This window comes from Haliotis rufescens, unplaced genomic scaffold, assembly GCF_023055435.1.
Source record: "Haliotis rufescens isolate VD_foot unplaced genomic scaffold, xgHalRufe1.0.p SCAF_16, whole genome shotgun sequence".
NCBI lineage: Eukaryota > Metazoa > Mollusca > Gastropoda > Lepetellida > Haliotidae > Haliotis > Haliotis rufescens.
This window is the reverse complement of record NW_025963846.1, coordinates 33,198,326-33,226,210: the sequence shown is the minus strand read 5'-3', so window position 1 is coordinate 33,226,210 and position 27,885 is coordinate 33,198,326. Positions and strand designations below refer to the sequence as shown.

The following is a 27,885-nucleotide window of genomic DNA, read 5'->3' as shown; positions in this document are numbered from 1 at the left end:
TTATGCTCCGGAAACGAACTCTTCACTATAGAACCTAAGTACAACTTGTTGCCATTGAAACGTAAAAAAGAAAATAAAATACGTTTCAGTATGTGCCTGGTAGACATGCAACGTTTTGTAAGAAAGTATTTAACGTTTTTTTAGTTACGCTCCGGAAATGAACACCACCCTTCCGGCAATGAATACCACCATTATAGAACCTAAGTCCAACTTGTTGCCACGGAAACGTAAAAATATTAAAAAATTCTAAAATTCCTAAATAGCAAAAGGCACAACTTCACCACTTGAGTGATATAAATGCAGAGTTTGATGAAGAAATTTTTAACAGTTTCGGAGCTCTGCTCCGGAAACAAACATCACTCACAAAATTAGCCTATGTCCAGCATGCTTTCATGAAAATTGGAAAATAAAAAAAATTGGAAAAATTCCAAAATAGCAAAAGGCACAACTTCCCCACTTAAGTGATATAAAAGCAAAGTTTGATGAAGAAAAATTTAACGGTTTTCGAGTTCTGCTCCTGAAACGATTCAGACAGACGGACGGACTGACAGACGGACGGACATGCCCATAGCTATATCCCCCCGCAGTATATGCCGGGGGGGATACAATGCGTTGTTTAATCTACACTGGTCTAAGAAAATGTTTCGGAAAGTTTCTAGATTTTAGGCCATGTGAGGAGTTTGGTCGGAAACCATCTGTATACACTGTTCGTTCTTCCATACATTTGTGTTTGTAATTCTTCTTGCTGACATTCTGTTGGTCAACTGTTACATATTTCAAATATCAGAGGCTCTATCACATTGAAGCGACAATTACACGGTTATTGATAAAAGTATGGTCAAACAAAACAAAGTACAAAGGAATTAGTTGAGGAATACCATTAACACAAACTGAATATTATAAGATTACAACTTACCGTTTATAATGAAGTATTAGTACGTCTGATTTATCATACCAACAATCTAATAAATACCGTATCTTTTGCAATATTACTACCAGTAGCCATGGCACCGGCGACTCCCGACAGGCTGCTAGGTATGGATAACACCATTCATTTCTTCCAGCGGCTGTTGGAAGTTGACACCAGATTTGTGTTTTGATGAAGTAGGTGGACTGCCATTTCTTTTGAGATGTAATGATGATTGCTGGGTTGACATTGCAGAAATAGAAAATGATATTTCCAACCAAATCATAGGGAACAAGAAGATGGTCAAAATAATTAAAAGGTCTTTACATAATGAATGTTGGACAGAATCTGGAAAAAATTGTAATTGTTAGAGATTTGTTGGATGATAGTGGAAAGATAATGACAAAACAAGAACTACAACACACATATAATCTGAATATTACCAATACATATTATAATAGTATTACAAGAGCTATTAAAAGCGCAACAGGGCGCACTTCACAACTGCAGGGAAAGATCATAAATGAACTTACAACGTTTTATTCAAATTTGATTAAAAAGAAAATCACGGTGCCTTAAAAGTTTGTAGACTCATCAAAGACGGGCAAGATATTTGCTTTTATGAAAGATCTTCCACTTCCCAATAAGCTAAAGGAACTGACATTTAAGAGAAAACATAACATTGCTCTTTGTTTGTTTGTTGTTTAACCATGCACTCAGCAATATTCCAGTTTATGACAGCGGTCTGTAAATAATCGAGTCTGGACCAGACAATCCAGTGATATATATCATGAGCATCGATCCACGCAATTTGAATCGATGACATGGAAAAACCAAGTCAGCGAGTCTGACCACCCTATCCCGTTAGTCGCCTCTTACGACAAGCATAGTCGCCTTTTACGGCAAGCATGGGTTGCTGTAGACCTATTCTATCCCTGATCTTCACGGGTAAGTTCTATGTAAAATAAGGCTTTTTAGGCTCAACGTAAGTGAAACACCAGATTGTGATGTTTGTGAAACAGAAGATATGAACCATTACTATTTTGGCTGCAGTAATGTTGCTGAAATGATGAAATATAATGAAATATTCCTTAATAAGTATACAAAACGACCCCTTTCAATCAATTCATTATTGTATGGTTATTAAGATAATACTGATCCTGTATATGAAGCTCAGAACCTTCATGTTCAATATTTATATGTAAGTCTCATTATGCAAATATTAAGTTGTCTGTAGAAAATTATATCATTGATTTGAAACATAACAAATGTTTTATTTGGAATAACTCTTTCTTAGTAAAGTACAGATTCTAGTACTTTGGGGGTTTGTGGGCTTTTGTAATTTACTAAGAAAGTCTCATCCCAAATACAACGTTTGTCCCTGTGTGTTCGTTGATATCGGCCATGGGAGCCGTGCCAATTTACACTTGTCAGAGGGGTACTCAAGGTACGTGATCTAGAATCCCAGTTATCGTACTTTCACTTTTGTTGAAGCCTCGGTGGCTGAGGGGTTAGGCCGCTGACTTTGTGTGCTGGCGATTAGGTGCCTCACTCTCGCAGTGTGGGTTGTAATCCCCTATGGGACTCAACCCTAAAAATTACGAGGATCTGTACTTTACTCAGAAAGTGTTAACCCAAACATAATATTTGTTAGATTTGAACACTTTATAAATGGCATTGTGTGTTCATGATTTGAAACAGTCATTGATAATATAGAAATATGCCCGGAAAAAACATTACTACCTTGACAGGCAGGTTATTAACCGATCTGTACATCAGTACCGACAAGCTGGATTACCAGGCGACACGGCGGATATAAAAGCACTTTCTGACGTTGTTTGGCATTTTCCTAGGGCTGACCGCCATTCCTGCTCATACCAAGTCTTTACTCCAGGAGTAAACTCGGAGATGCACCAGGTTCAACTTGTAAAGGTCTATTTCACCAACTGTCAACCCTAGTCGAAGACGGACTCACGACTCGCAAAAGAATATTCCTCAGTTTGATTTTGAGACAACCCCATATATTGAAACACATTCCAAGTTTAAGCAGTTCTTCCTGGCGCAGTTCCAGTTCACTGCATCGGTCTGGCCGTAGCCCGGATGTCTGCTCTCGGGGAGATCCTCATGGAAGGGTAGGGAGATCCCCATGGAAGGGTAGGGATCCTATAGGATGTATGCGTGTTTTATAAAACAATATAATTCACACGAGTGGTCAGATGGTCGGTTGGATCTCGTCGTGTCTTCTTTCTGTAGCGACAACTACGTCATCTGGACAATCTACTTCGTCCAAAATGACCCAATCCGTGTCCAGTTCTGTAATCATAAATATGACCTATATAACGGTGGCTTGTCGTAATCGACAATCCAGTGACTGATACTATAAGCACCGTCCATCAATCAATTCACCGACCCTGACGACCATTTAGTCGTCTCTTACGAACCCGTGTCCCCACTGTAAGATGATAAATTGTCTATATCGATCTACAAATGGGTAATATTCTTTTGTTTGTTAGTTTGTTTATTGTTTAACGAAGCACTCAGCAATATTCCAGCTTTATGACGGCGGTCTGTACATAATCGAGTCTGGACCAGACAATCCAATGATTGACATCATGAGCATCGATCCAAACAAGTGGGATACGATGACTGCATCAACCAAGTCAGCGAGTCTGACCAGTGCACCCGATCAGGTTAGTCGCCTCTTACGACAAGTATTGTCGCCTTTTACGGCAAGCATGGGTTACTGAAGACCTGTTCTACCCCGGATCTACACGGGTCGGTATATAATTACTCCTCCCTTACTCATTAAAGCGACGTAAAACCATACTCAACTTATTCATTATAGTCATGCGAACATGGTGGTCATTAAAACCTCACAATGGTAATATGTTACATTTCCTGTCACAATTACGAATTATATATGTCCTTTATGAATAAACGTTGCCTTAAGGATTTATAATTTGTACACTCGCATGTAGAGGGCATACCTGTGACCTGGCGCCTTGGGCGAGCTGTGAGAGCATGACGTACCTGGGACCTGGCGCCCTGGGCGAGCTGTGAGAGCATGACGTACCTGGGACCTGGCGCCCTGGGCGAGCTGTGAGAGCATGAAGTACCTGTGACCTGGCGCCCTGGGCGAGCTGTGAGAGCATGACGTACCTGAGACCTGGCGCCCTGGGCGAGCTGTTAGAGCATGACGTACCTGTGACCTGGCGCCCTGGGCGAGCTGTGAGAGCATGATGTACCTGTGACCTGGCGCCCTGGGCGAGCTGTGAGAGCATGACGTACCTGTGACCTGGCGCCCTGGGTGAGCTGTGAGAGCATGATGTACCTGTGACCTGGCGCCCTGGGCGAGCTGTGAGAGCATGACGTACCTGTGACCTGGCGCCCTGGGCGAGCTGTTAGAGCATAACGTACCTGTGACCTGGCGCCCTTGGCGAGCTGTGAGAGCATGACGTACCTGTGACAGCATTACGTACCTGTGACCTGGCGCCCTGGGCGAGCTGTGAGAGCATGACGTACCTGTGACAGCATTACGTACCTGGGACCTGGCGCCCTGGGCGAGCTGTGAGAGCATTACGTACCTGGGACCTGGCGAGCTGTGAGAGCATGACGTACCTGTGACCTGGCGCCCTGGGCGAGCTGTGAGAGCATTACGTACCTGTGACCTGGTGCCCTGGGCGAGCTGTGAGAGCATGTCGTACCTGTGACCTGGCGCCCTGTGAGAGCATGACGTACCTGTGACAGCATTACGTACCTGTGACCTGGGCGCCCTTGGCGAGCTGTGAGAGCATGACGTACCTGTGACAGCATTACGTACCTGGGACCTGGCGCCCTGGGCGAGCTGTTAGAGCATTACGTACCTGGGACCTGGCGCCCTGGGCGAGCTGTGAGAGCATGACGTACCTGGGACCTGGCGCCCTGGGCGAGTGAGTGAGTGAGTTAAGATTTAACGTCACATCGGCAGTATTTCAGCCATATCGTGACGAGCGCGCCCTGGGCGAGCTGTGAGAGCATTACGTACCTGGGACATGGCGCCCTGGGCGAGCTGTGAGAGCATTACGTACTTGGGACCTGGCGCCCTGGGCGAGCTGTGAGAGCATGACGTACCTGTGACCTGGCGCCCTGGGCGAGCTGTGAGAGCATGACGTACCTGTGACCTGGCGCCCTTGGCGAGCTGTGAGAGCATGACGTGCCTGTGACCTGGCGCCCTGGGCGAGCTGTGAGAGCATGACGTACCTGTGACTTGGCGCCCTTGGCGAGCTGTGAGAGCATTACGTACCTGGAACGGATACTGTGTCCCGTTTCTCAAACATCAAACATAGTGCCTCCCTGACGCTGTCTGTAAATAAAAAAGAACAGATCTTATCTCAGATTAGGTATAAGTTCGACCAAGCGGATCCGATATCATTGGAATGAGCAGGCGCGGAGCGGGTCCGAGTGGTTTAATGGTTTCTATTCAAAACGTCACCGCCAGTCTCAATTACCCGCGATTTCGTAAAATAGCGGTGACAATTATAGGAATGGATCACCGAATTTCAAAATGAGTGATGACACCAGGTGTTCGCACACCGGTAGCCTCCGCCGCTCACACAACTTGCACGGAAAGGTTCGTGTTTGTTTGTTGCGTGACGTCACATGGGACTGGGCCTGTAGAAAGTCAAGTGATCAGAAACTCCTGTGACATGATAGCGTAATTACAATGGAAGCGATGTCTCCAGATCCATGAAACTACCACATAAATGTACTCTGTGTGAGCCGAGAGAAATGTCATTTTCATCCATGTCCTGGACACACGGACATCTATCTCAAGGCAGTAGACTAAATACACAATATGCAAATAGGGAACTGCGAACAGAAATATAGATACTATTATTCAGTGGTGACCATTCTGTTGCACATGGCAAGTCCAGAAATAGCTCACCTTTAACGAAAAATAATCAATAATATTATGTTCATTCTGTTCGGTTGATACCTGTCAGATTTCCAGACACGCCCCTAACACGTTCCTTGCACGTGCCACACGTGCTGAAGTGTCGGATACAGTGCGAGCAGCAGGTAACGTGACCACACGGCAAACAGATGATGTCTGTTTCTCTGGTAAAGCAGTTTGTGCAGAACAAAAGTCGTTTCAAGTCTTCATTCCCTGATAGCATGGACTGTAAGGCTGTAGAAACACAACATGGCATGTACGAGAGTGTTGGTTGGTTGGTTTGTTGTTTAACGCCGCACGCAGCAATATTTCAGCTATGTGGCGGGGGTCTGTAAATAATCGAGTCTGGACCAGACAATCCAGTGATTGACACCATGAGCATCGAACCACGCAATTGGGATCGATGACATGCATCAACCAAGTCAGCGAGCCTGACCACCCGATCCCGTTAGTCGCCTCTTACAACAATCATAGTCGCCTTTTACGGCAAGCATTAATTGCTGAAGAACTATTAACTCTACCCTGATCTTCACGACTCTACTGATGTTGATATACTGATATATAAACAACAAGGGAACACAGCAATACTCTACACATAGTTTGCGTTGACTTTAAGGTTATCAATCCGTTTCCATTTCATCACACAGCAATACTCTACACATAGTTTGCGTTGACTTTAAGGTTATCAATCCGTTTCCATTTCATCACACAGCAATACTCTACACATAGTTTGCGTTGACTTTAAGGTTATCAATCCGTTTCCATTTCATCACACAGCAATACTCAACACATAGTTTGCGTTGACTTTAAGGTTATCAATCCGTTTCCATTTCATCACACAGCAATACTCTACACATAGTTTGCGTTGACTTTAAGGTTATCAATCCGTTTCCATTTCATCACACAGCAATACTCTACACATAGTTTGCGTTGACTTTAAGGTTATCAATCCGTTTCCATTTCATCACACAGCAATACTCTACACATAGTTTGCGTTGACTTTAAGGTTATCAATCCGTTTCCATTTCATCACACAGCAATACTCTACACATAGTTTGCGTTGACTTTAAGGTTATCAATCCGTTTCCATTTCATCACACAGCAATACTCTACACATAGTTTGCGTTGACTTTAAGGTTATCAATCCGTTTCCATTTCATCACACAGCAAATACTGGTTGCGGGTCGCGCCGGGAACTCACTGCGTTCATGACAGCAACGCACCGATATGTTGTCCTGTGGCGCAGTGTCTAAACCCCACATTCGCCCCTAGTATCACCTTGAGCGGCGCCATGGTGGCATCTTTCGCTAAAGTTGTTAAACTTCCACGACATTACCATCTTTCGCCACAAATAAACTGTTCTACTTACCATCATTTGAGTAGTCTATGTTCTTTCTGTCAGAACTAATCTGCATTCTTGAAGGATCATCTGGAGAAAACGGAGTTTAGGAATGACACTAACACGTGAATGGATACTATCAACACAAGGACTAAATTTTGAAAACCCGACAAAACCCTTTCCATTATTACAATAACAACAACAATAATAATGATTTTAATAATAATAATAATAATAATAATAATAATAAAAAACCGGGTACCCGGGTTTGCTACCAGGAATACAGCCCTTCTGATAATCTTGGTAATGCAGAAGGCTGCAGTGTTGGGGAGTCTTCACAAGTTCTGGGTGGGTTTGACTAAAGTACTGTCGGAAATGCTAGAAAACTGCTTTTTGCCTGTTAAAAAGGGATATAATTTTTCACAGAGTGTTGTTATTGAAATATCGAATAACTACCGATCGCCCTACCTGTGGTTTAAAGTATTTCAGTCACAAGGAGTCCTATCGACAAGTTTACAGGAGACAATTTCGAACGAAACAGGAAGTTCACATTTATTCTAAGTCCAATAATGGCAGTCTGAAACGGACTAAAGAAATATGCGCACGTGATTCCGTTACAATGATAATAATGTAGTCTTCATAAGACATCTACTCCACACACAAAAATCATTTTGTGAAAAATTCTAGATGTGCATCTTCTAAAATGACAAAATGAAGCTGCGTTTTTTTTGTCAACATTGCTCCCATGATGCATGTTACATTATACTTGCATAGCCATAACCAAGGTACACGATATGGAATCTGTACTGGGAAATGTTACATTACACTTGCATAGCCATAACCAAGGTACACGATATGGAGTCTGTACTTGGAAATGCATAGAAGTTCTTTACTTTAGAGAGATAGAGGGAAACCATTTATTAATTCAGATAGGGTCAATTACCGACCTGCCCAAGCTATGGTGTTTTCAATTCATACCATCAAGTCTACGTTATGATAAGAAAACAAAACAGGTATAGGGGTGGTCTCAAAAACAAAACTGGGGCGTAAATGGATATTAGACAGCTTTGATACAGGGTGATTAGGCGTATAGTGTACAAGCTTTATGGGCAGAAGGTAACACTGACTTGTAGTAAAATTTGGGAGGAATTAAAGATACAATTAATGTTTCCCGGACTGCACTAACTATTGCTCTCCAAGAGATGGGATTTCGATACACCGCGCGTGGCGATGACCGAGCACTTTTCAGGGGAAAATATTCCATCCTGTCTGAGGTCACATTATCCCGGAACCATTCATAACTATCACAGTCAGGACGTCTAGATAATTTACCTTGATAAATCATTCCACTGACTTCATGTGGCTATTGGCAGATGGACAAAAAGGCACCCATGGTACCATCAGGTAAAGGTAATCGTGTCATTGTTTTGCACGCTGCAACCCATGATATGGGGCTTATTGATGGATGTTTTCGAGGCGAAAAAGAAAACTGGTGATTTTCATAAGGAAATAATAGGAGGTGATGTGTTCATAGGCTGGTTGGAACTTCAGCTATTGCCCATTTTAAACAACGTCAGTGTGATTGTCATGGATAACGCCAGTTAATATAACGTCCGGGAATCAGATACTGTCGCCCAAACCATGAGTAGTCTGAAGGCGACCATACAGGAATATATGACATTGGTTGACTTCAAACCATATGAAACGAAAGTTCAACTCATGGAATAAGAAACCAGTAAAGTACAAGACATATGTGCTGGCGGCACAACACGGTTACGTTGTCTTACGTACGGCAGTCGGACATTGTGAGCTCAACCCTGTTGTGTCTATCTTGGCTAAATGTACAGGGTTCGTGGCAAGACATAACACAACATTCAAAAGTACAGATTCATATACGTCATCAGCGGAGATAAATGCTACCTCAACAAACCATCTGTAGAACAACAAATACTTCTGGATTCCAAAACGACAACCTTCCAATACTTATCCCGTTTCATAGCTCTTAACTAGTCCATCGTGTTTCCAAGCAAAGTTAATGCAGTACATGTCCAAAATTGCTACCTCATCCACGCATGTCAATTAAGTACAAAAACAGCAATTTTTTGAGACCATCCCAACTCGGTGACATTTGCACCTGGGAGAATGCACGGGACGGTGTGAGGTCATCACCTCGGGACAGGTGTTAGGTAATTACCTCAGGTTATAGGTCATTTCATACATGCATGACAACACACGAATATTTTCTAAGTTGATCATCATTTTACCTGTAAAAGTACATTTTAAGAGTAATCACAGTGTCAGTTAGGACAGGCTAGATTAGGGCAATTCGCGTTATTTTGATATATGCTCTTTTTATAGTCCTATGACTCGTATTTATTAAATGAAGCCAGAAAAGCAGTTTTCTAGCATTGCCGACAGTACTTTAGGCAGCGCTTCCTGGGAGAAGTCCCATACGCTGTAACGGCTGCGTGTAGAGGAGACAAGAGCCCTGAGCTTATGATTAGCCTAACCAGCCTGACTGTGCCAGGATCACCCAAACCCTCTTTGCTGCATTTTTAATTTTAATCTGTACATATCAATAATAATAATACAAGCGATAAAATATGTTCCATTTCGTAAAAGATCTCTAAAACAGAGTCCATTGCACGATTCCGACTATTTCATGAGCATGTGTTTATGAATCACTATTAAATAGTGATGATACCAGGTATTCACGAAAGGGTGAGCGTTTCATGCCCCACCGATGGCGCCAGTCACAAACACATGCCAAGGCAAGTCAATTGTTCACCTGAACAAACCCGGGAAGTCACAATTATAGAATTGCATCTGACATCGTTCCTCAAACGTTGAGAAATATAGAAAGGTCGGGGCTGTTGGAATATTCCTTGACACAAAGGCTAGGCTGACTACTGGAAAGTTAAAGTCATCCCTGTTTACACACAGCCTAGTGTAGCGATAACGAAGATAATGAACCCTGGAATTTGATGTATTTTTTAAATATATATTTAAATATCATCAGCCGTAAAGAGAACGGATAGGGTCTGTTTACTTACCACTGATGACTTTCAAATGCGCAATATTATGCATTGCCATTCGGATCTCTTGTGCACCTTCCGCTGGCGTCTTGTGGTGGATGTCCTTACTGTTGACAATTATAGTGTAGATATCCAGGGGGACACTCAAAGTGGATATCACTGCACCGGCAACTTTTGCAGCCATCAGGCCAGTCTTTAAAACACCAGCGAGTGTCCTGCTTGTGGCTTCTAACGCTTCTCTTGTCGCTATGGCGGAGGCAACTGCAGCAAATCTCAGCCCTTGGCCTACTGGCCCTACTGTCGTTCGCAAACCTAAAGATGCATTTTCGACATAGGTAGACTGAGAGAGGCCAAAAGTTTCGTGTGTCAAGTCCACAAACAAAAGTTCATTATTACCGCTTTCATTGAGGACTTTAGCAAATTTAATCAGTTGGTTTGATGTGTCAAAATACCTGTCCTTTGCTTCCTGGGCTTGCTTGAAAGTCTTGCTTCTAATCAGTTTTCCAACGATGGTGTTGCCGATTGTTCCGACACCGCTGGACACGCCCAAGGCCAAACCCCCTATGGTCAGCCCCAGGGAGGTTCCGAAGGTGAAGGGGGCTGTGGCGACCCCTGCTATGGTCAGTCCACTTGCAACTATCCCAGTTGACGCAAACGTCAAATCCGCAATCTTGGTGTTCCGCGTGTGTTTGTCCAAATCATCCGCCAGGGCGTTCAGCGTTCTTACCACCTCGGCCTTTTCCTTTGTTTCCTTTTCAACAAGAACATTTAAAATATCTGTCAGTAATTTATCCTTTTCCTCGTTGGAATACGGCATGGCGATAAGGTTCGATCTTTCGAATCTCGGTAGCTTTGTTTTATTTGTCTAAGTGTGCACAAGTTGCCCTTCTTCCGTTACGGGTTTAGCTGAAACAATAAAGATTACATGACAATATTACTAAGAAGAATACCACCCTTCACAGGTGACAAAAAACATATTGAAGTACACATACACATACAAAACAACAGTGTCATGTACCGGTTTACACGCTATTCCAGTAATTAATGTTAATCAATCTCCAGCAAGGTAAGATCGTTGTAGTGTATTGATGATATGACTTACAACCTGTGTGATGACACTCTCTTGTCAGTGAGATTGGTATTCCTTGGTCCTGTTATTCCTTGGAAAGTCGACCGCCTCCGTGGTCTAGTGGTAGAGCGTCCGGGATTCGATCGCGGCCCGCGTCATACCAAAAGACGTTAAAAGATGGTACTTGTTGTTACCCTGTCTTGCGCTAAAACAAGGATTGGTCGGCTCGGAGTCAGTATACTGTGTCTGAGTGTGGTATTCATGTTAAACTGCGGCATGGTATCTAAGTGGGCTAGCACTATAATTCGGCACCAGCCCGGACTAGTACAAGCAGCCACACAAACACACACACGTACATACACGTCGCTATATAAGTGCAATAATCTTGGAAGCGACGTTAAACCCCATTTCACCTCACCACCTCATCTTGGAAAGCCAATGCGTGAAGGTCTAATTTCAAAACGGAAATTTCTCATTTAAATGCCACATTCAGAAAACGTCATCATCTTGTAGGTTGTGAGGGAGCCGGGCTGTACCCGCCGCGTCTATAGGTCAGATAGGTCACGGCGTGTCAGCTCAATGTGGGCGGGTCCATTTGTTTGTTTGTTGTTTAACGCCGCACTCAGCAATAGTCCCGCTATATGACGGCGGTCTGTAAATAATCGGGTCTGGACCAGACAATCCAGTGATTGACATCATGAACATCGATTCACACAATTTGGATACGATGACATGCATCAACCAAGTCAGCGAGCCTGTTCAGCCTGTTCAATACTAGTTCATATATTTTCGGCACTACCTAACCCTCCTGAGGACTTTGTCTTATCACTTGACAAAATACTTTACAATTTTATTTGGAATAATAAAAAAGACAAAATCAAAAGGGCCACTTTGACAAGAAAACACGAGGAAGGTGGATTACGCATGGTTCACATTAGAGCCTTTATTGACGCACTAAAACTCTTCGCTCAGATTATATTGTAAAACAACAACATATAGTAACCCTTGTAATATTCCGATTAAAGACATACTCTCTTTGGGTGCTAATGTTGACAAGCCATCTTTTGCTAAAATTCCCTACTGGAAAAATGTATTGGAAAAGCTTGGAACGACTTTTGTAAAAATAGTATAATTAATGTTTATAATATAGAAGAAATTCTGTCCCAACCATTATGGCTCAACCACAACTTTAAACAAGCCTTATACTACATAAAGCAATGGGCTAATAGTGGAATTTACTCAATTAAAGATATATGCAATGAAAACGGATTGATGTCATTTGAAGAGCTGAAAACTAAAATATCCGATAAAAGGTACAATATTAGACTATAGATACGTAATCTTCAATATACAAGAATCCTGGAAAACAACAATCGAGAAAACTAGAAAAATAATTTTACAGAATTTGTATGTAAACAGTTGCTTAAGTGATCTGATGAAGCCTGTTAAAGGCGTTAGAAACTTTTATGATAAATTAATATCAAATGAAAGAAATCTTAAAGTTTGTGATAAATGGCAATCAAATTTTCACTGTGATTTTAATAGGAAAACGATATTTACGGTTTATAGATGTAAACTGAAGGATGTAAAACTTTTAGATTTTCAATACAGATTTCTACATGGAATTATCTACACAAAGAAGGAACTATTAACAATGAATCTTGTGGACAACAGTGTGTGTAGCTTTTGTAATGCTGTCAATGAGGACGTCAGCCATGTCTTTTGGGAATGTAATGAAACTAAACAATTTTGGAATGATCTTGAACTTTGGTTTAGTAATTGTCTTCCACAAAAAATTAAATTGACAAAATATCTTATTTGGTATGGTTGTAACTACTCTAATACTTTAATCAATCATATAGTTTTATTGGGAAAAGGCATATTCATGTAAGTGGAATTAAGGGAACCAAACCGAAATTAGATATACTTTTAAATTTTTTTAAAAACATATACTCAATCGAAAAATTTATTTCTATTAAAAAGGATGACAAAAATAACTCTCTGTTGATACAGGCCATGTTTGTGTCTGATTGTGTGTTTTGGTTTGAAATAGGACAATGTTTATTTCCAACCCTCTAATTTTTTAATGAGTGTATTGTACCATTCTATGCTATCCGAAATATGTTTTTGACGGAAAACTGTATTAATCTCCAACTCTGGGAACAATAAAAAACAAAAGAAAAAAAGTAAAAAAAAGTCAGCGAGCCTGACCATCAAAACCCGTTAGTCGCCCCTTACAACAAGCATAGTCGCCTCTTACAACAAGCATAGTCGCCTCTCACAACAAGCATAGTCGCCTCTTACAACAAGCATAGTCGCCTCTTACAACAAGCATAGTCGCCTCTTACAACAAGCATAGTCGCCTCTTACAACAAGCATAGTCGCCTCTTACAACAAGCATAGTCGCCTCTTACAACAAGCATAGTCGCCTCTTACAACAAGCATAGTCGCCTCTCACAACAAGCATAGTCGCCTCTTACAACAAGCATAGTCGCCTCTTACAACAAGCATAGTCGCCTCTTACAACAAGCATAGTCGCCTCTTACAACAAGCATAGTCGCCTCTTACAACAAGCATAGTCGCCTCTTACAACAAGCATAGTCGCCTCTCACAACAAGCATAGTCGCCTCTTACAACAAGCATAGTCGCCTCTTACAACAAGCATAGTCGCCTCTCACAACAAGCATAGTCGCCTCTTACAACAAGCATAGTCGCCTCTTACAACAAGCATAGTCGCCTCTTACAACAAGCATAGTCGCCTCTTACAACAAGCATAGTCGCCTCTTACAACAAGCATAGTCGCCTGTTACGGTAAGCATGGGGTGCTGAAGACCTGTTCTAATCCGGATCTTCACGGATGTGGGCTGGTCCAAGACTTTTACTAATTTTGTGGAAACCACGAGGAAGGTAACGGTGTTAAACCCAGAACCATTATCAGGACGAACGAACTGTCAATGGTTTCCTGCCTTCATTCCGTCACCACTTCCTTTCGAAAGTTCGATTTGTGAAAGTGAAAACCCACACCCGAAATTGCTTTAGCTGAAGATGCCGTGATGCTGGGGAGCATAACAATGTAAGGGCGGACTTTATTTATCTACATTCGAAACTTGTTGTTTGCGATCGTTTTCGACACACAAAAATCAGCTCTGAACGCTTCCCCTACCCGTTCTGGGGATTTCGATGCCTCGACGTTCATTGGCTGATTTCATCAGGGAATAAAGCCTTCTACATGTTTTACCAGGCAACACAAGACACTTCAAGCATGATCTTTTTTCTCAACTGACCTACACGAACGACTCCTTGTCGGTAAATCTCAAGCTAGTCGCTTGGGAAAATCTGCAAACTCTTTAAAGATGAAAAGTTGCCTTAGATGTATTTTCGACATCTATCCTCTTCACCAATCCAAGGGGACGCAATACGGCAATACGGTACAAAAAAAGCAATACCTCAATACTGTACAACGAATACCTCAATACTGTACAACGAATACCTCAATACTGTACAACGAATACCTCAATACTGTACAACGAATACCTCAATACTGTACAACGAATAGCTCAATACTGTACAACGAATACTTCAATACTGTACAACAAATACCTCAATACGGTACAACAAATACCTCAATACTGTACAACAAATACCTCAATACGGTACAAAAAATGCAATACCTCAATACTGTACAACGAATAGCTCAATACTGTACAACGAATACCTCAATACTGTACAACGAATACCTCAATACGGTACAACAAATACCTCAATACTGTACAACAAATACCTCAATACGGTACAAAAAAAGGAAATACCTCAATACTGTACAACGAATACCTCAATACTGTACAACGAATACCTCAATACTGTACAACGAATACCTCAATACTGTACAACGAATACCTCAATACTGTACAACGAATACCTCAATACGGTACAACAAATACCTCAATACGGTACAACAAATACCTCAATACGGTACAAAAAATGCAATACCTCAATACGGTACAACGAATACCTCAATACTGTACAACGAATAGCTCAATACTGTACAACGAATACCTCAATACTGTACAACGAATACCTCAATACTGTACAACGAATACCTCAATACGGTACAACGAATACCTCAATACGGTACAACAAATACCTCAATACGGTACAAAAAATGCAATACCTCAATACTGTACAACGAATACTTCAATACTGTACAACGAATACCTAAAAAATGTACAATGAAAACCTCAATAGTGTACAACGAATAGCTCAATACTGTAAATTGCAATACCTCAATACTGTACAATGCTATACCATAATACTGTACAACGAATACCTGAAAAATGCACAATGAATACCTCAATAGTGTACAACGAATAGCTCAATACTGTACATTGCAATACCACCATACGGTACAGCGCAATACCACAATACTGTACAACGAATACCTCGATACCGTACAACGAATACCTCAATACGGTACATTGCAATACCTCAATACGGTACTACGCTATACCACAATATTGTACAACGAATACCTCAATACGGTACAACGCTTTACCACAATACGGTACAACGCTTTACCACAACCAATAGCTCAATACGGAACATTGCAATACCACAATAACGTTCAACGCTATACGTCAATATGGTACAAAGAATATACCTCAATTCGGGACAGCGCTATACCACAATACGGAACAACGCATACCTCAATACGGCACAACGAATACCTCAATACTGAACAACGAATATTTTAATACTGTATAACGCAATATCACAATACGGGAGAACGCTATACCGCAATACGGTACAGCGCTATACCATTTTGTACAGCGAATAAATCAACACGGAACAACGAATACCTCAATGCGGCACAACGAATAACGCGCTATCACAACACTGTACAAAGAATAACTCAATACGGTATAATATCTTCCCGAAGCAAGAGAGTTAGCTGACTTTAAAAGTCCAGTTTCCAACCTTGCCGAACAAGGCTGATATTCCTGGGCTCGATCGTAACGCTACAAGTGGATCTTACGAGTTATGTCCCTTCAAGCCTCTCCTATGGACCAATCAGATTCCACCTCTCGTATCATTTGCATTTGTTTCAAAAACAAAATGGCGGCGCCCAGTCAAGACGATCTGATCGATAATCAAGATCTATATTACGTCGCGAAGTGTATCAAATCACGCGAGCAACTTGATCAAAAACATGAAAAGATCTGGAACGTATCTGTTGATAACGAGTTGGCGGTTCACAAGCTTTGGGAATCCTGTAATCGACCGAAATCTGCACGACAGTTTACGAACCGAATTTCGATTTCGTTGCGCGATTTTGATTGGACTATGCATAGACTCGTTAGTCCAGCCAAAATGTAACTCCATAATATCAGCCTAGTTCGGCAAGGGTGGAAACTGGAATTTTATAGTCAGTTAACTCTCTTACCTCGGGAAGATGTACGGTACATTGCAATACCACAATACAGTACAGCGCTATACCACAATATTGTACACCGAATACCTCAATACGGTACAACGAATACATCTCAATACGACACATAGCAATACCCCAATACTGTACAACGAATACCTCAATAATGTACAACGAATACCTCAATACGGTACATCGCAATACCACAATACAGTACAGCGCTATACCACAATACGGTACAACGAATATCTCAATACGGCACAGAGCAATACCACAATACAATACAACGCTATACCACAATACAGTACAACACTATACCACAATATAGGACATCGCTATACCACAATAACGTACAGCACTATACCACAATACAATACAACGCTTTACCACAATACAATACAACGCTATACCACAATACAGTACAGCGCTATACCACAATACAGTACAGCGCTATACCACAATACAGTACAGCGCTATGCCACAATACAGTACAACGATATACCACAGTACAGTACAGCGCTATACCAAAATACAGTACAGCGCTATACCACAGTACAGTACAACGATATACCACAATACAGTACAGCGCTATACCACAATACAGCACAGCACTATACCACAATACAGTACAGCACTAAACCACAATACGGTACAGCGCTATACCACAATACAGTACAGCACTATACCACAATACAGTACAGCACTATACCACAATACAGTACATCACTATACCACCATACAGTACAGCACTAAACCACAATACAGTACAGCGCTATACCACAATACAGTACAGCACTATACCACAATACAGTACATCACTATACCACCATACAGTACAGCACTAAACCACAATACAGTACATCACTATACCACAATACAGTACAGCACTAAACCACAATACAGTACAGCACTATACCACCATACAGTACAGCACTAAACCACAATACAGTACAGCACTATACCACAATACAGTACAGCACTATACCACAATACAGTACATCACTATACCACCATACAGTACAGCACTAAACCACAATACAGTACAGCGCTATACCACAATACAGTACAGCACTATACCACAATACAGTACAGCACTATACCACAATACAGTACATCACTATACCACCATACAGTACAGCACTAAACCACAATACAGTACAGCGCTATACCACAATACAGTACATCACTATACCACCATACAGTACAGCACTAAACCACAATACAGTACAGCACTATACCACAATACAGTACATCACTATACCACAATACAGTACAGCACTAAACCACAATACAGTACAGCGCTATACCACAATACAGTACATCACTAAACCACAATACAGTACAGCGCTATACCACAATACAGTACAACGATATACCACAATTCATTACAACGATATATCCATACTCCAACTAATATGTATGATCATAAACGATGTCGGAGATGAAGTGGCTTCCTGTGAGCGACATGAGGCCCAGGAGAAGTGCCGCCATGTTGTGCTGTGGCCCACATTAACAGTATTTCCCTTTTGTACCCACAGTGTCTTGAATCTTGAAACTAATGCGAGCGTAAAATATCTGCGAAAAATGCAGTGGTCTTTGCTCGCATTGATGAAACATTTATATCTCAAAATGCCTATCAACAATAAGACGGCCTCACTTTTGGTAAGCGGAAATACCAACTTGGGACACTGGCACAATGGCACGTGCAGTACAATATGCCGGATCGTAATTCCCCCAGCCGCGCTTAACTTCAGCCAAATGTTCGTACCCAGGTTTGTCTAACTCGCCCAACAAATGGTCGATCACGTTTTGGTCACCTCAGTTACTTTGTCTGCCTATTTAGCATTAGCACAAGCCTTCTATATTACACAGACAACACTTTCACCCAGAAAAAAACAACAAAAAACAAAAAAAAAACATCTAAAAGTTGACTAACATGTCTTGCAGCTCGAGTGTTACCGTGTTCGGTGGCATACTTGGCAACCTCAGCACGAGCTGGAGGCGAGTTGTTGTCGATCCTTATTCTCTTGACACGACGTCAAAGGGTCGTACAATCATCTGAGTTTGATCTGTCCAGCAACCAGGCCGAACGAGCCTCTCGGTGCCCGTGTCGACGAAAAATGTTACTTGAGTTGGTTCAATTTTTTTATTTCCTTTGAACTTTCTTAAAGCCAGTCAACAAAATGAACACAAATTATATGTTGTTTTTAGGAAACACTAGTAATTACTTCCCTTGTCTCTATGACGAAGGTAAAAGCGCTCATAAAATCGCCTGTTCAACGCATGGTGTGAGTTCATTTGGGTCCGCTCGGATACTGTCCTGTATCATGGTGTGCTGAGATTTCATGACTATATTGTAAACCACACCACGACCGATGAGTCGGGATGTGTGGGGTTGGATGGGGTGGTGTGGTGTGTGTGTGTGTGTGTGTGTGTGTGTGTGTGTGTGTGTGTGTGTGTGTGTGTGTGTGTGTGTGTGTGTGTGTGAGAGAGGGGGGGGGGGGGGGGGGGGGGGGGGGGGAGTGAAGCGGGGAGGGGGCTGAGATTTTGTTTCGAGATTGGATATATTTTCAAAACTATGCGTTATTCGTTTTAAAGGCAGCGGTCATGACTTGAATTTGCTTTTTATACATACAACTCATTTATTAATATTCCCTAGCGCTCTGACAACATGCCTGACATACCAGCAGCAGCTCGCCATGATGTCTGAAGTCGCCACAGCAACCACTTTGTTTCAGCCATTTCCACATAAAACGTGTGGTTTCATCTGTGTGAGGCTTAGGGAGATCATAATGTTGGGCAATCGCTTGCTTTTACAAAACATCGACGGTCTCTATGTTTATTTCGAAGGGATGTTATTGTAAGAAGGCGGAAGTGATGCGGCTCTATGCCTTGCGAATACAACTGCCAAACTACGCACTGTCATATGGACATATACACATGCAAAATTTGATGACAACTGTATTAAAATCATCGTTGATAATAAATAGTATATAAACTTGTATTATCATACGGAAGACTTTGCGTAATTTTGTTGACAAATGTCATCGTTGAAAATAAATAGTATATATACTCGTGAAATATTTTTCTCTGTCCCTCGGATTTGATTTGTTTCTGTAATATCATTCTCTCCGGAGATGCAAGCAAACTAGTCTTGTGTACAAAACCTAGGTAGAAGTGTCATGTCGATATAGTCCTGTACTTAACACCGAGGTAGAAGTGTCATGTCGATATAGTCCTGTACTTAACACCGAGGTAGAAGTGTCATGTCGATATAGTCCTGTACTTAACACCTAGGTAGAAGTGTCATGTCGATATAGTCCTGTACTTAACACCTAGGTAGAAGTGTCATGTCGATAAAGTCCTGTACTTAACACCTAGGTAGAAGTGTCATGTCGATATAGTCATGTACTTAACACCTAGGTAGAAGTGTCATGTCGATATAGTCCTGTACTTAACACCGAGGTAGAAGTGTCATGTCGATATAGCCCTGTACTTAACACCTAGGTAGAAGTGTCATGTCGATATAGTCCTGTACTTAACACCGAGGTAGAAGTGTCATGTCGATATAGTCCTGTACTTAACACCTAGGTAGAAGTGTCATGTCGATATAGTCCTGTACTTAACACCGAGGTAGAAGTGTCATGTCGATATAGTCCTGTACTTAACACCTAGGTAGAAGTGTCATGTCGATATAGTCCTGTACTTAACACCTAGGTAAAAGTGTCATGTCGATATAGTCCTGTACTTAACACCCAGGTAGAAGTGTCATGTCGATATAGTCCTGTACTTAACACCTAGGTAGAAGTGTCATGTCGATATAGTCCTGTACTTAACACCTAGGTAGAAGTGTCATGTCGATATAGTCCTGTACTTAACACCTAGATAAAAGTGTCATGTCGATATAGTCCTGTACTTAACACCGAGGTAGAAGTGTCATGTCGATATAGTCATGTACTTAACACCTAGGTAGAAGTGTCATGTCGAGATAGTCCTGTACTTAACACCTAGGTAGAAGTGTTATGTCGATATAGTCCTGTACTTAACACCTAGGTAGAAGTGTCATGTCGATATAGTCCTGTACTTAACACCGAGGTAGAAGTGTCATGTCGATATAGTCCTGTACTTAACACCGAGGTAAGAGTGTCATGTCGATATAGTCCTGTACTTAACACCTAGGTAAAAGTGTCATGTCGATATAGTCCTGTACTTAACACCGAGGTAGAAGTGTCATGTCGATATAGTCCTGTACTTAACACCGAGGTAGAAGTGTCATGTCGATATAGTCCTGTACTTAACACCGAGGTAGAAGTGTCATGTCGAGATAGTCCTGTACTTAACACCGAGGTAGAAGTGTCATGTCGATATAGTCCTGTACTTAACACCTAGGTAAAAGTGTCATGTCGATATAGTCCTGTACTTAACACCGAGGTAGAAGTGTCATGTCGATATAGTCCTGTACTTAACACCGAGGTAGAAGTGTCATGTCGATATAGTCCTGTACTTAACACCTAGGTAAAAGTGTCATGTCGATATAGTCCTGTACTTAACACCGAGGTAGAAGTGTCATGTCGATATAGTCCTGTACTTAACACCGAGGTAGAAGTGTCATGTCGATATAGTCCTGTACTTAACACCGAGGTAGAAGTGTCATGTCGAGATAGTCCTGTACTTAACACCGAGGTAGAAGTGTCATGTCGATATAGTCCTGTACTTAACACCTAGGTAAAAGTGTCATGTCGATATAGTCCTGTACTTAACACCGAGGTAGAAGTGTCATGTCGATATAGTCCTGTACTTAACACCGAGGTAGAAGTGTCATGTCGATATAGTCCTGTACTTAACACCGAGGTAGAAGTGTCATGTCGAGATAGTCCTGTACTTAACACCGAGGTAGAAGTGTCATGTCGATATAGTCCTGTACTTAACACCGAGGTAAAAGTGTCATGTCGATATAGTCCTGTACTTAACACCCAGGTAGAAGTGTCATGTCGATATAGTCCTGTACTTAACACCCAGGTAGAAGTGTCATGTCGATATAGTCCTGTACTTAACACCGAGGTAGAAGTGTCATGTCGATATAGTCCTGTACTTAACACCTAGGTAGAAGTGTCATGTCGATATAGTCCTGTACTTGACACCTAGGTAGAAGTGTCATGTCGATATAGTCATGTACTCAACACCTAGGTAGAAGTGTCATGTCGAGATAGTCATGTACTTAACACCTAGGTAGAAGTGTCATGTCGATATAGTCCTGTACTTAACACCTAGGTAGAAGTGTCATGTCGATATAGTCCTGTACTTAACACCTAGGTAGAAGTGTCATGTCGATGTAGTCCTGTACTTAACACCTAGGTAAAAGTGTCATGTCGATATAGTCCTGTACTTAACACCGAGGTAGAAGTGTCATGTCGATATAGTCCTGTACTTAACACCTAGGTAAAAGTGTCATGTCGATATAGTCCTGTACTTAACACCCAGGTAAAAGTGTCATGTCGAGATGGTCCTGTACTTAACACCGAGGTAGAAGTGTCATGTCGATATAGTCCTGTACTTAACACCTAGGTAAAAGTGTCATGTCGATATAGTCCTGTACTTAACACCTAGGTAGAAGTGTCATGTCGATATAGTCCTGTACTTAACACCTAGGTAAAAGTGTCATGTCGATATAGTCCTGTACTTAACACCCAGGTAAAAGTGTCATGTCGAGATGGTCCTGTACTTAACACCTAGGTAGAAGTGTCATGTCGATATAGTCCTGTACTTAACACCTAGGTAAAAGTGTCATGTCGATATAGTCCTGTACTTAACACCCAGGTAAAAGTGTCATGTCGAGATGGTCCTGTACTTAACACCTAGGTAGAAGTGTCATGTCGATATAGTCCTGTACTTAACACCTAGGTAAAAGTGTCATGTCGATATAGTCCTGTACTTAACACCTAGGTAGAAGTGTCATGTCGATATAGTCCTGTACTTAACACCTAGGTAGAAGTGTCATGTCGAGATAGGGGTGGTGGTCGGGTAGCCTAGTGGTTAAAGCGTTCGCTCGTCACGCCGAAGACCCAGGTTCGATTCCCGACATGGGTACAATGTTACAAGCCCATTTCTGGTATCTCCCTCCGTGATATTAATGGAATATTTCTAAAAGCGGCTTCGTTAGCCTCCCCGTATCAACGCTGGCACCAGTGTGGAAGCGGCATTTATCTTGACCATTTTCCCTCTGACCCTCAATATAGAGACATTTTAATGTTGTGTATGTCTTTGGGAATGCTATTCTAGTGAATTGGGAGTGACTTACTATTTCTCATATGAGTTAACTTACATCTGATTGTTTTATCAGATTAGTTCGATATCGCAGGCTGAAGGAAAATCACCTCTCAGCTGGGGGAATATTCACTTATTTATAAACAACGATAAGTCGGTTGAGAGGTCAACTTCATACTAGCTTGCACACCGCCTAAAGTTGTGTAGTGGGGAGCTGTGACTAGCAGGGGAGATTGTAAAGCGAGCGTCGCTGACGGTCTATCGCTGTGAGGAGCCTGCACCGCAATCCCCGAATCGACCTTGTATATAGTGGCGGCACCAGCTCTGGAATGCTTGTAGGACCCACATAACCTATCTATGGCCCCTCCGCCAATACGACACCTGTATACCAACACTCGCCTCAATGGTAAACACTAAACTGACTGGTCCCGATGTTTGACATTGTAACTCACTCAAGCGCAAAAATTCATTCACAGCATTAGCCTCAGACGAGGCCCCTGTGAGAATCTCAGAATCTCCAGTTACTTCTGTACCGTTATAAACTCTGTCGGTAGCTTGTCATACTCTGTCAGGGACATATATTTAACCGACACGTTCATACACAGGTTTACTGCAAGCTCGTCAAGTGGAGATATCGACCGAGTGACAAGTAGTGGATCGTTCTACCACGTCGCTGTTACAAATACATGTAGAGGTGCCTTCACAATCCGCAAATATTACTGACACAATTGAAACATAACAGCTGTCAGGGGGCCATGTGTCACGATTCATTTCTCCCTAGTACATCACACCTGTCACTGAACACTGATGCGAGCTCAACAACAAACACGAACACTGAGAAGTGGAGCTCCGAGATGGTAGGTGCTAGGTAAGGTATTAGCGTGTACTTACATATGGCGATATGTGGATCCATAGTTTGGTCCGGAACAGGACATAGTTTCCACACATAATGTGAGGGTTGATGAAGCTGGCACTCACAGGTTCCAACCCGGAAGCGGAGATGTTTGCAATGTGTCTCCTCGCTACTTCTCTCGTCAATGTCGGCAAGCAGTCGACTGCTTCCGGGAAGCTATATATAGGTCATATGTCAGAGCGGAGGCATGCAAGTAGGTCAGTTTTGTGCGACGTGTCAGCGAGTCCCTACCGACCGTAGTTTACAAACGATCACGAGTACAAACAATACAACCGTCACAGTATAAGTTCGATGTGCCACTGAAGTGGTGTACAGGATGGGCTTCTAAAATACGAGACCGAAGCTGGAGAGTGTGCATTCATGATTAACTATGACGTCACAAGCAGGTGGCGTCACGCCAAACGTTTTGACGTCATGCCATCCGTACAGATCTTCGCAGCTTGGCCCCGTCTGAGATCACAATACAAGACACTCTCTTACCCAGAGTTCCATGCGGCCAGCATAGTGCCTCTGCCACAGGTCAGCGCCACATGTCATGATTCGTTGCATCTTACAGTCCATTCAAGATACTGCATGCAGTTTTCATCTGTTTCACTTTTTACGAGTCTATAGATCCATACAAATATATAAGGGTTAAATTGCATTGAGAAAATATCTTAAAAGTGAAAAACTATTTCCATTTGTGTAGCTATCCCTTGTTTTTGTTGGTTGTACGGCTCCTCGTGCTGTCGTCGAAGCACAACGGAGAGCTAGCGATACGGTCACTTTGATGTATAAATATGCATTGTCGTGTCCCTCACCGTCGCAGGTGTAGCTGCATATCAACATGATAATGTCAGCAATATGTAAAGCGCACCGAAAGGCTTGCATTAGGTCAGTCTGTTCTGCTACAAAAAAAAAGGGAAAAGTCTGGTCACATGATATGCAAATTAGCCTGTGGCAGTGGTGGTTTGCTAAGTCAGCACTGTGCCGGAGTATGAATACAAGAGTACAGGCCATTGATACAATGGCTGTCAACGAGAGACAGTTATAGGTCTGTCACGTGCGTTTCTATTGGTTGCTATTTTAGATCACGAATCTTCGTCTGTTTAGTTTACCAGTCGGCTGAGTTCTTCACAAAACTCTCGTGTTTATTTCTTAATCAGCAAAGAGAGGCTTTTAATGCAAACATTAGCAGCAATATGGTGTTAGGTGGCGACTCCTAAATTGAAACAATGTGTTAACCCACCAATCTGTACGTAAAAGATCTTAGTGTGAAACCAACAAACAATCAACAATTGGTATACAATCAACCAAGTGCATTGCACAATTAACGAGGTTTACAAATCAGTACAGATTTCTGCACCTTAACTACAATGGCGTCACACAATAGAGTGTGAGCAGTGGAAACGACAATGACAAGAAAAATATTCACCTCACTGCAACAGTATTCAGGCTTCCGAGATAGTCCCAGGCATGGACTCCAGGGTGATCTTCACACAAAAAGGTTGGTCTTGATGTAATGTCAGAAGAAATGTGAAGTGATACAGGCACGTGCCCGCGTCAAACTGGCTTCCATTACTTTCAACACAGTACTAGACCAGTCCAGTATCACTAGAACATTACAGAATATTTAAATTGTTTCTGAAACGCTTGACATCCGTCCATGCTATTCTGGAAATTCGCAGATAATTCGAGCATCGAAATAAAATAATTTCCTCACCTCTGCTTACATAAAGGAGTACTATATTCCTGACAACTAATCCAAATACAATGTTATGGACTTTTTCTGAATCATAACAAACAATGTAACACAGTCACAGTCAGTGTTCAACAACAAACTTACACTGCCATATACCAATGGTCAGTACCAGGATCACCCTGTTATTACAAAAGCCGTTCCTTGGTGAGATGGTCTCTCATATCATTGTGGATGATGCTCAATGTTTATGAAACATGGGATGCTTATCAGCATGCGGACATGCTAAGTATTGGTGTAACGGTACGGCGATACAGTATTGTGTCTCGATACGAGTCCCATAATGCCAAACACCGATGTACAACCCTTGTATCGCTATACACAACATTACATTGTTATATTGGTGTAAAACAAGTGAACCACAACAGATCAAAAATGCTGATATCCAAACTACATAATGATATTTACAATGGGTTTGTAAGCTAATGTATAGCATTTCATGCTATGCTAAACACGTGGATGCCCCGGTGAGAATTTACCGTGTGTCACGGTATATTTTCGTATTCTTTTGTTCACATGTAACCAATTGGTTCGAACACAGATATCGATACGGAAACCATACACTTTCTGTTATCATTCCAAATTCTAAGATCTGATGAAATCGTAGCACATAAATATATACAGTAATAGATACATAGATGACCCTGTCTAAGACTTAAATTAGTCCTTAGGTTCCCACATTGATCTAATTGTGAATTGTAATTTGACTCCTGTTACCCAATTATTAATCTAGTACTGGTCTTATCATCAAATGTAATGAACTACAGATAATTTGTTTGTTTACAAGCAAACATGGCGTCGCCCTTGTCATTGGTGATCGAGTCAGAATTAACTATCGGGATTCTGGAGAAACTACAAGGATAATTGCTATCAATTTCAAAATAATAGTCTAATTTACTGAACATCAGTGTCTACCTGTGACGTAACTAAGGCATTTTAAGTTTGGGCAACTTTGGAGATATTAATTGCAAGACAATTTAGCAGGACAAGAGCCAAGCGGGGTCAGTTTCCATTTCTGTGCTTGTAGACCTCTGCGGCTCGGAATCCTTTCACCATAATATAACAGCTGGATGTGGCCGAAATATGTCCGAATATACCTTGTTTCATTTGTTCGCTGTGTGTACATCTGACTGCACTTCGCTGTATGTACATCTGACTGCACTTCGTAACGTTATGACATACTCTGTGAACAAACGTGACGTCCCACAGACTAGCTTCGCTTCGATAAAGGCCAGTTACACTAGCGGACAGACCGATGAATTGCCGCGAAAGGCAAGTAGAAAATTATTTGGTGTTGGAAATTGTTGTTTTGCCTACAAGTAGTTACGCCATTGTATAAGAAACATATTTCAGTTGGAACTATATTGGCTGTTGTCACTGTCCGACTGACACATCACTTACCTTCTGAACTATTGATAATATTAATCTGCACATTCCAGGAAAATTTGAAACGTTTAGAAATCTTTCTGAGAGATGGGAGAAAATGTTTTGCCAAGGCTCACTAAATACAATGTTTATTTCTAATACATGGGTATCTACCATCCATAAGCATGATAACCTCTATGTATGTGTGATATGCTGGTATGTAGAGGTATAGGTGTACAAGCATATATGCCTCTACATATATGTGTATGGATGCAACGGTTTGGTTATATACCGATACTATGTTTATGTGTGTATTTGGGTGTGACTTGTATATTCGCATAATGATATTTTTTAAGGTAATTACAGTCAATCTAAATTTATCATTTATGCACAGTTTACTTTCATTAATTGCTGAATGTCCTTTGTATAGAGAGGTGTTGAAATACGATCTGCCTGTTGACCCACCTCATTCCTTTTTGGTGAAATATATATTGTTTAAACTAAACCGAACATCTGCACGATCATTTGCCAATGATTGCGTGATCGGTACAAACAATCTATACACATGGCATACTTGCTAATAAACATATGAATTTCCTTTATGAAGTTCATAATCATCTTAAAAGTGTTCATCTTCCAGGTATCCGCATAACCAGACACTTACTGAACAGTGTTCATCTTCCAGGTATCCGCATGACCAGACACTAACTGAACAGTGTTCATATTCCAGGTATCCGCATGACCAGACACTAACTGAACAGTGTTCATCTTCCAGGTACCCGCATGACCAGACACTAACTGAACAGTGTTCATCTTCCAGGTACCCGCATGACCAGACACTAACTGAACAGTGTTCATCTTCCAGGTACCCGCATGACCAGGCACTAACTGAACAGT

At 41.7% G+C, this 27,885-nt stretch overlaps 1 protein-coding gene across 3 annotated transcripts; it reads right to left on the bottom strand.

The window, feature by feature from the left end:
• Positions 1-1,739: 1,739 nt before the first annotated feature.
• On the bottom strand, positions 1,740-24,048 carry LOC124123887 (apolipoprotein L4-like). 3 transcript variants are annotated; one of them, XM_046487079.2, is made up of 6 exons: positions 23,864-24,048; positions 10,233-10,965; positions 7,210-7,269; positions 5,883-6,074; positions 5,190-5,249; positions 1,740-3,220 (listed from the first exon to the last, which is right to left on the bottom strand). In XM_046487079.2, exons 1-6 carry the CDS (start codon positions 23,918-23,920, stop codon positions 3,120-3,122), a joined length of 1,203 nt encoding a protein of 400 aa, XP_046343035.2. In that variant the 5' UTR covers positions 23,921-24,048; the 3' UTR covers positions 1,740-3,119. The 3 variants fall into 3 exon arrangements, with proteins under 3 accessions (XP_046343035.2, XP_046343032.2, XP_046343033.2); XM_046487076.2 differs by having other exon boundaries at positions 10,233-11,120; positions 23,864-23,998; XM_046487077.2 differs by lacking the exon at positions 23,864-24,048 and adding an exon at positions 11,317-11,407 and having other exon boundaries at positions 10,233-11,120.
• Positions 24,049-27,885: the final 3,837 nt, after the last annotated feature.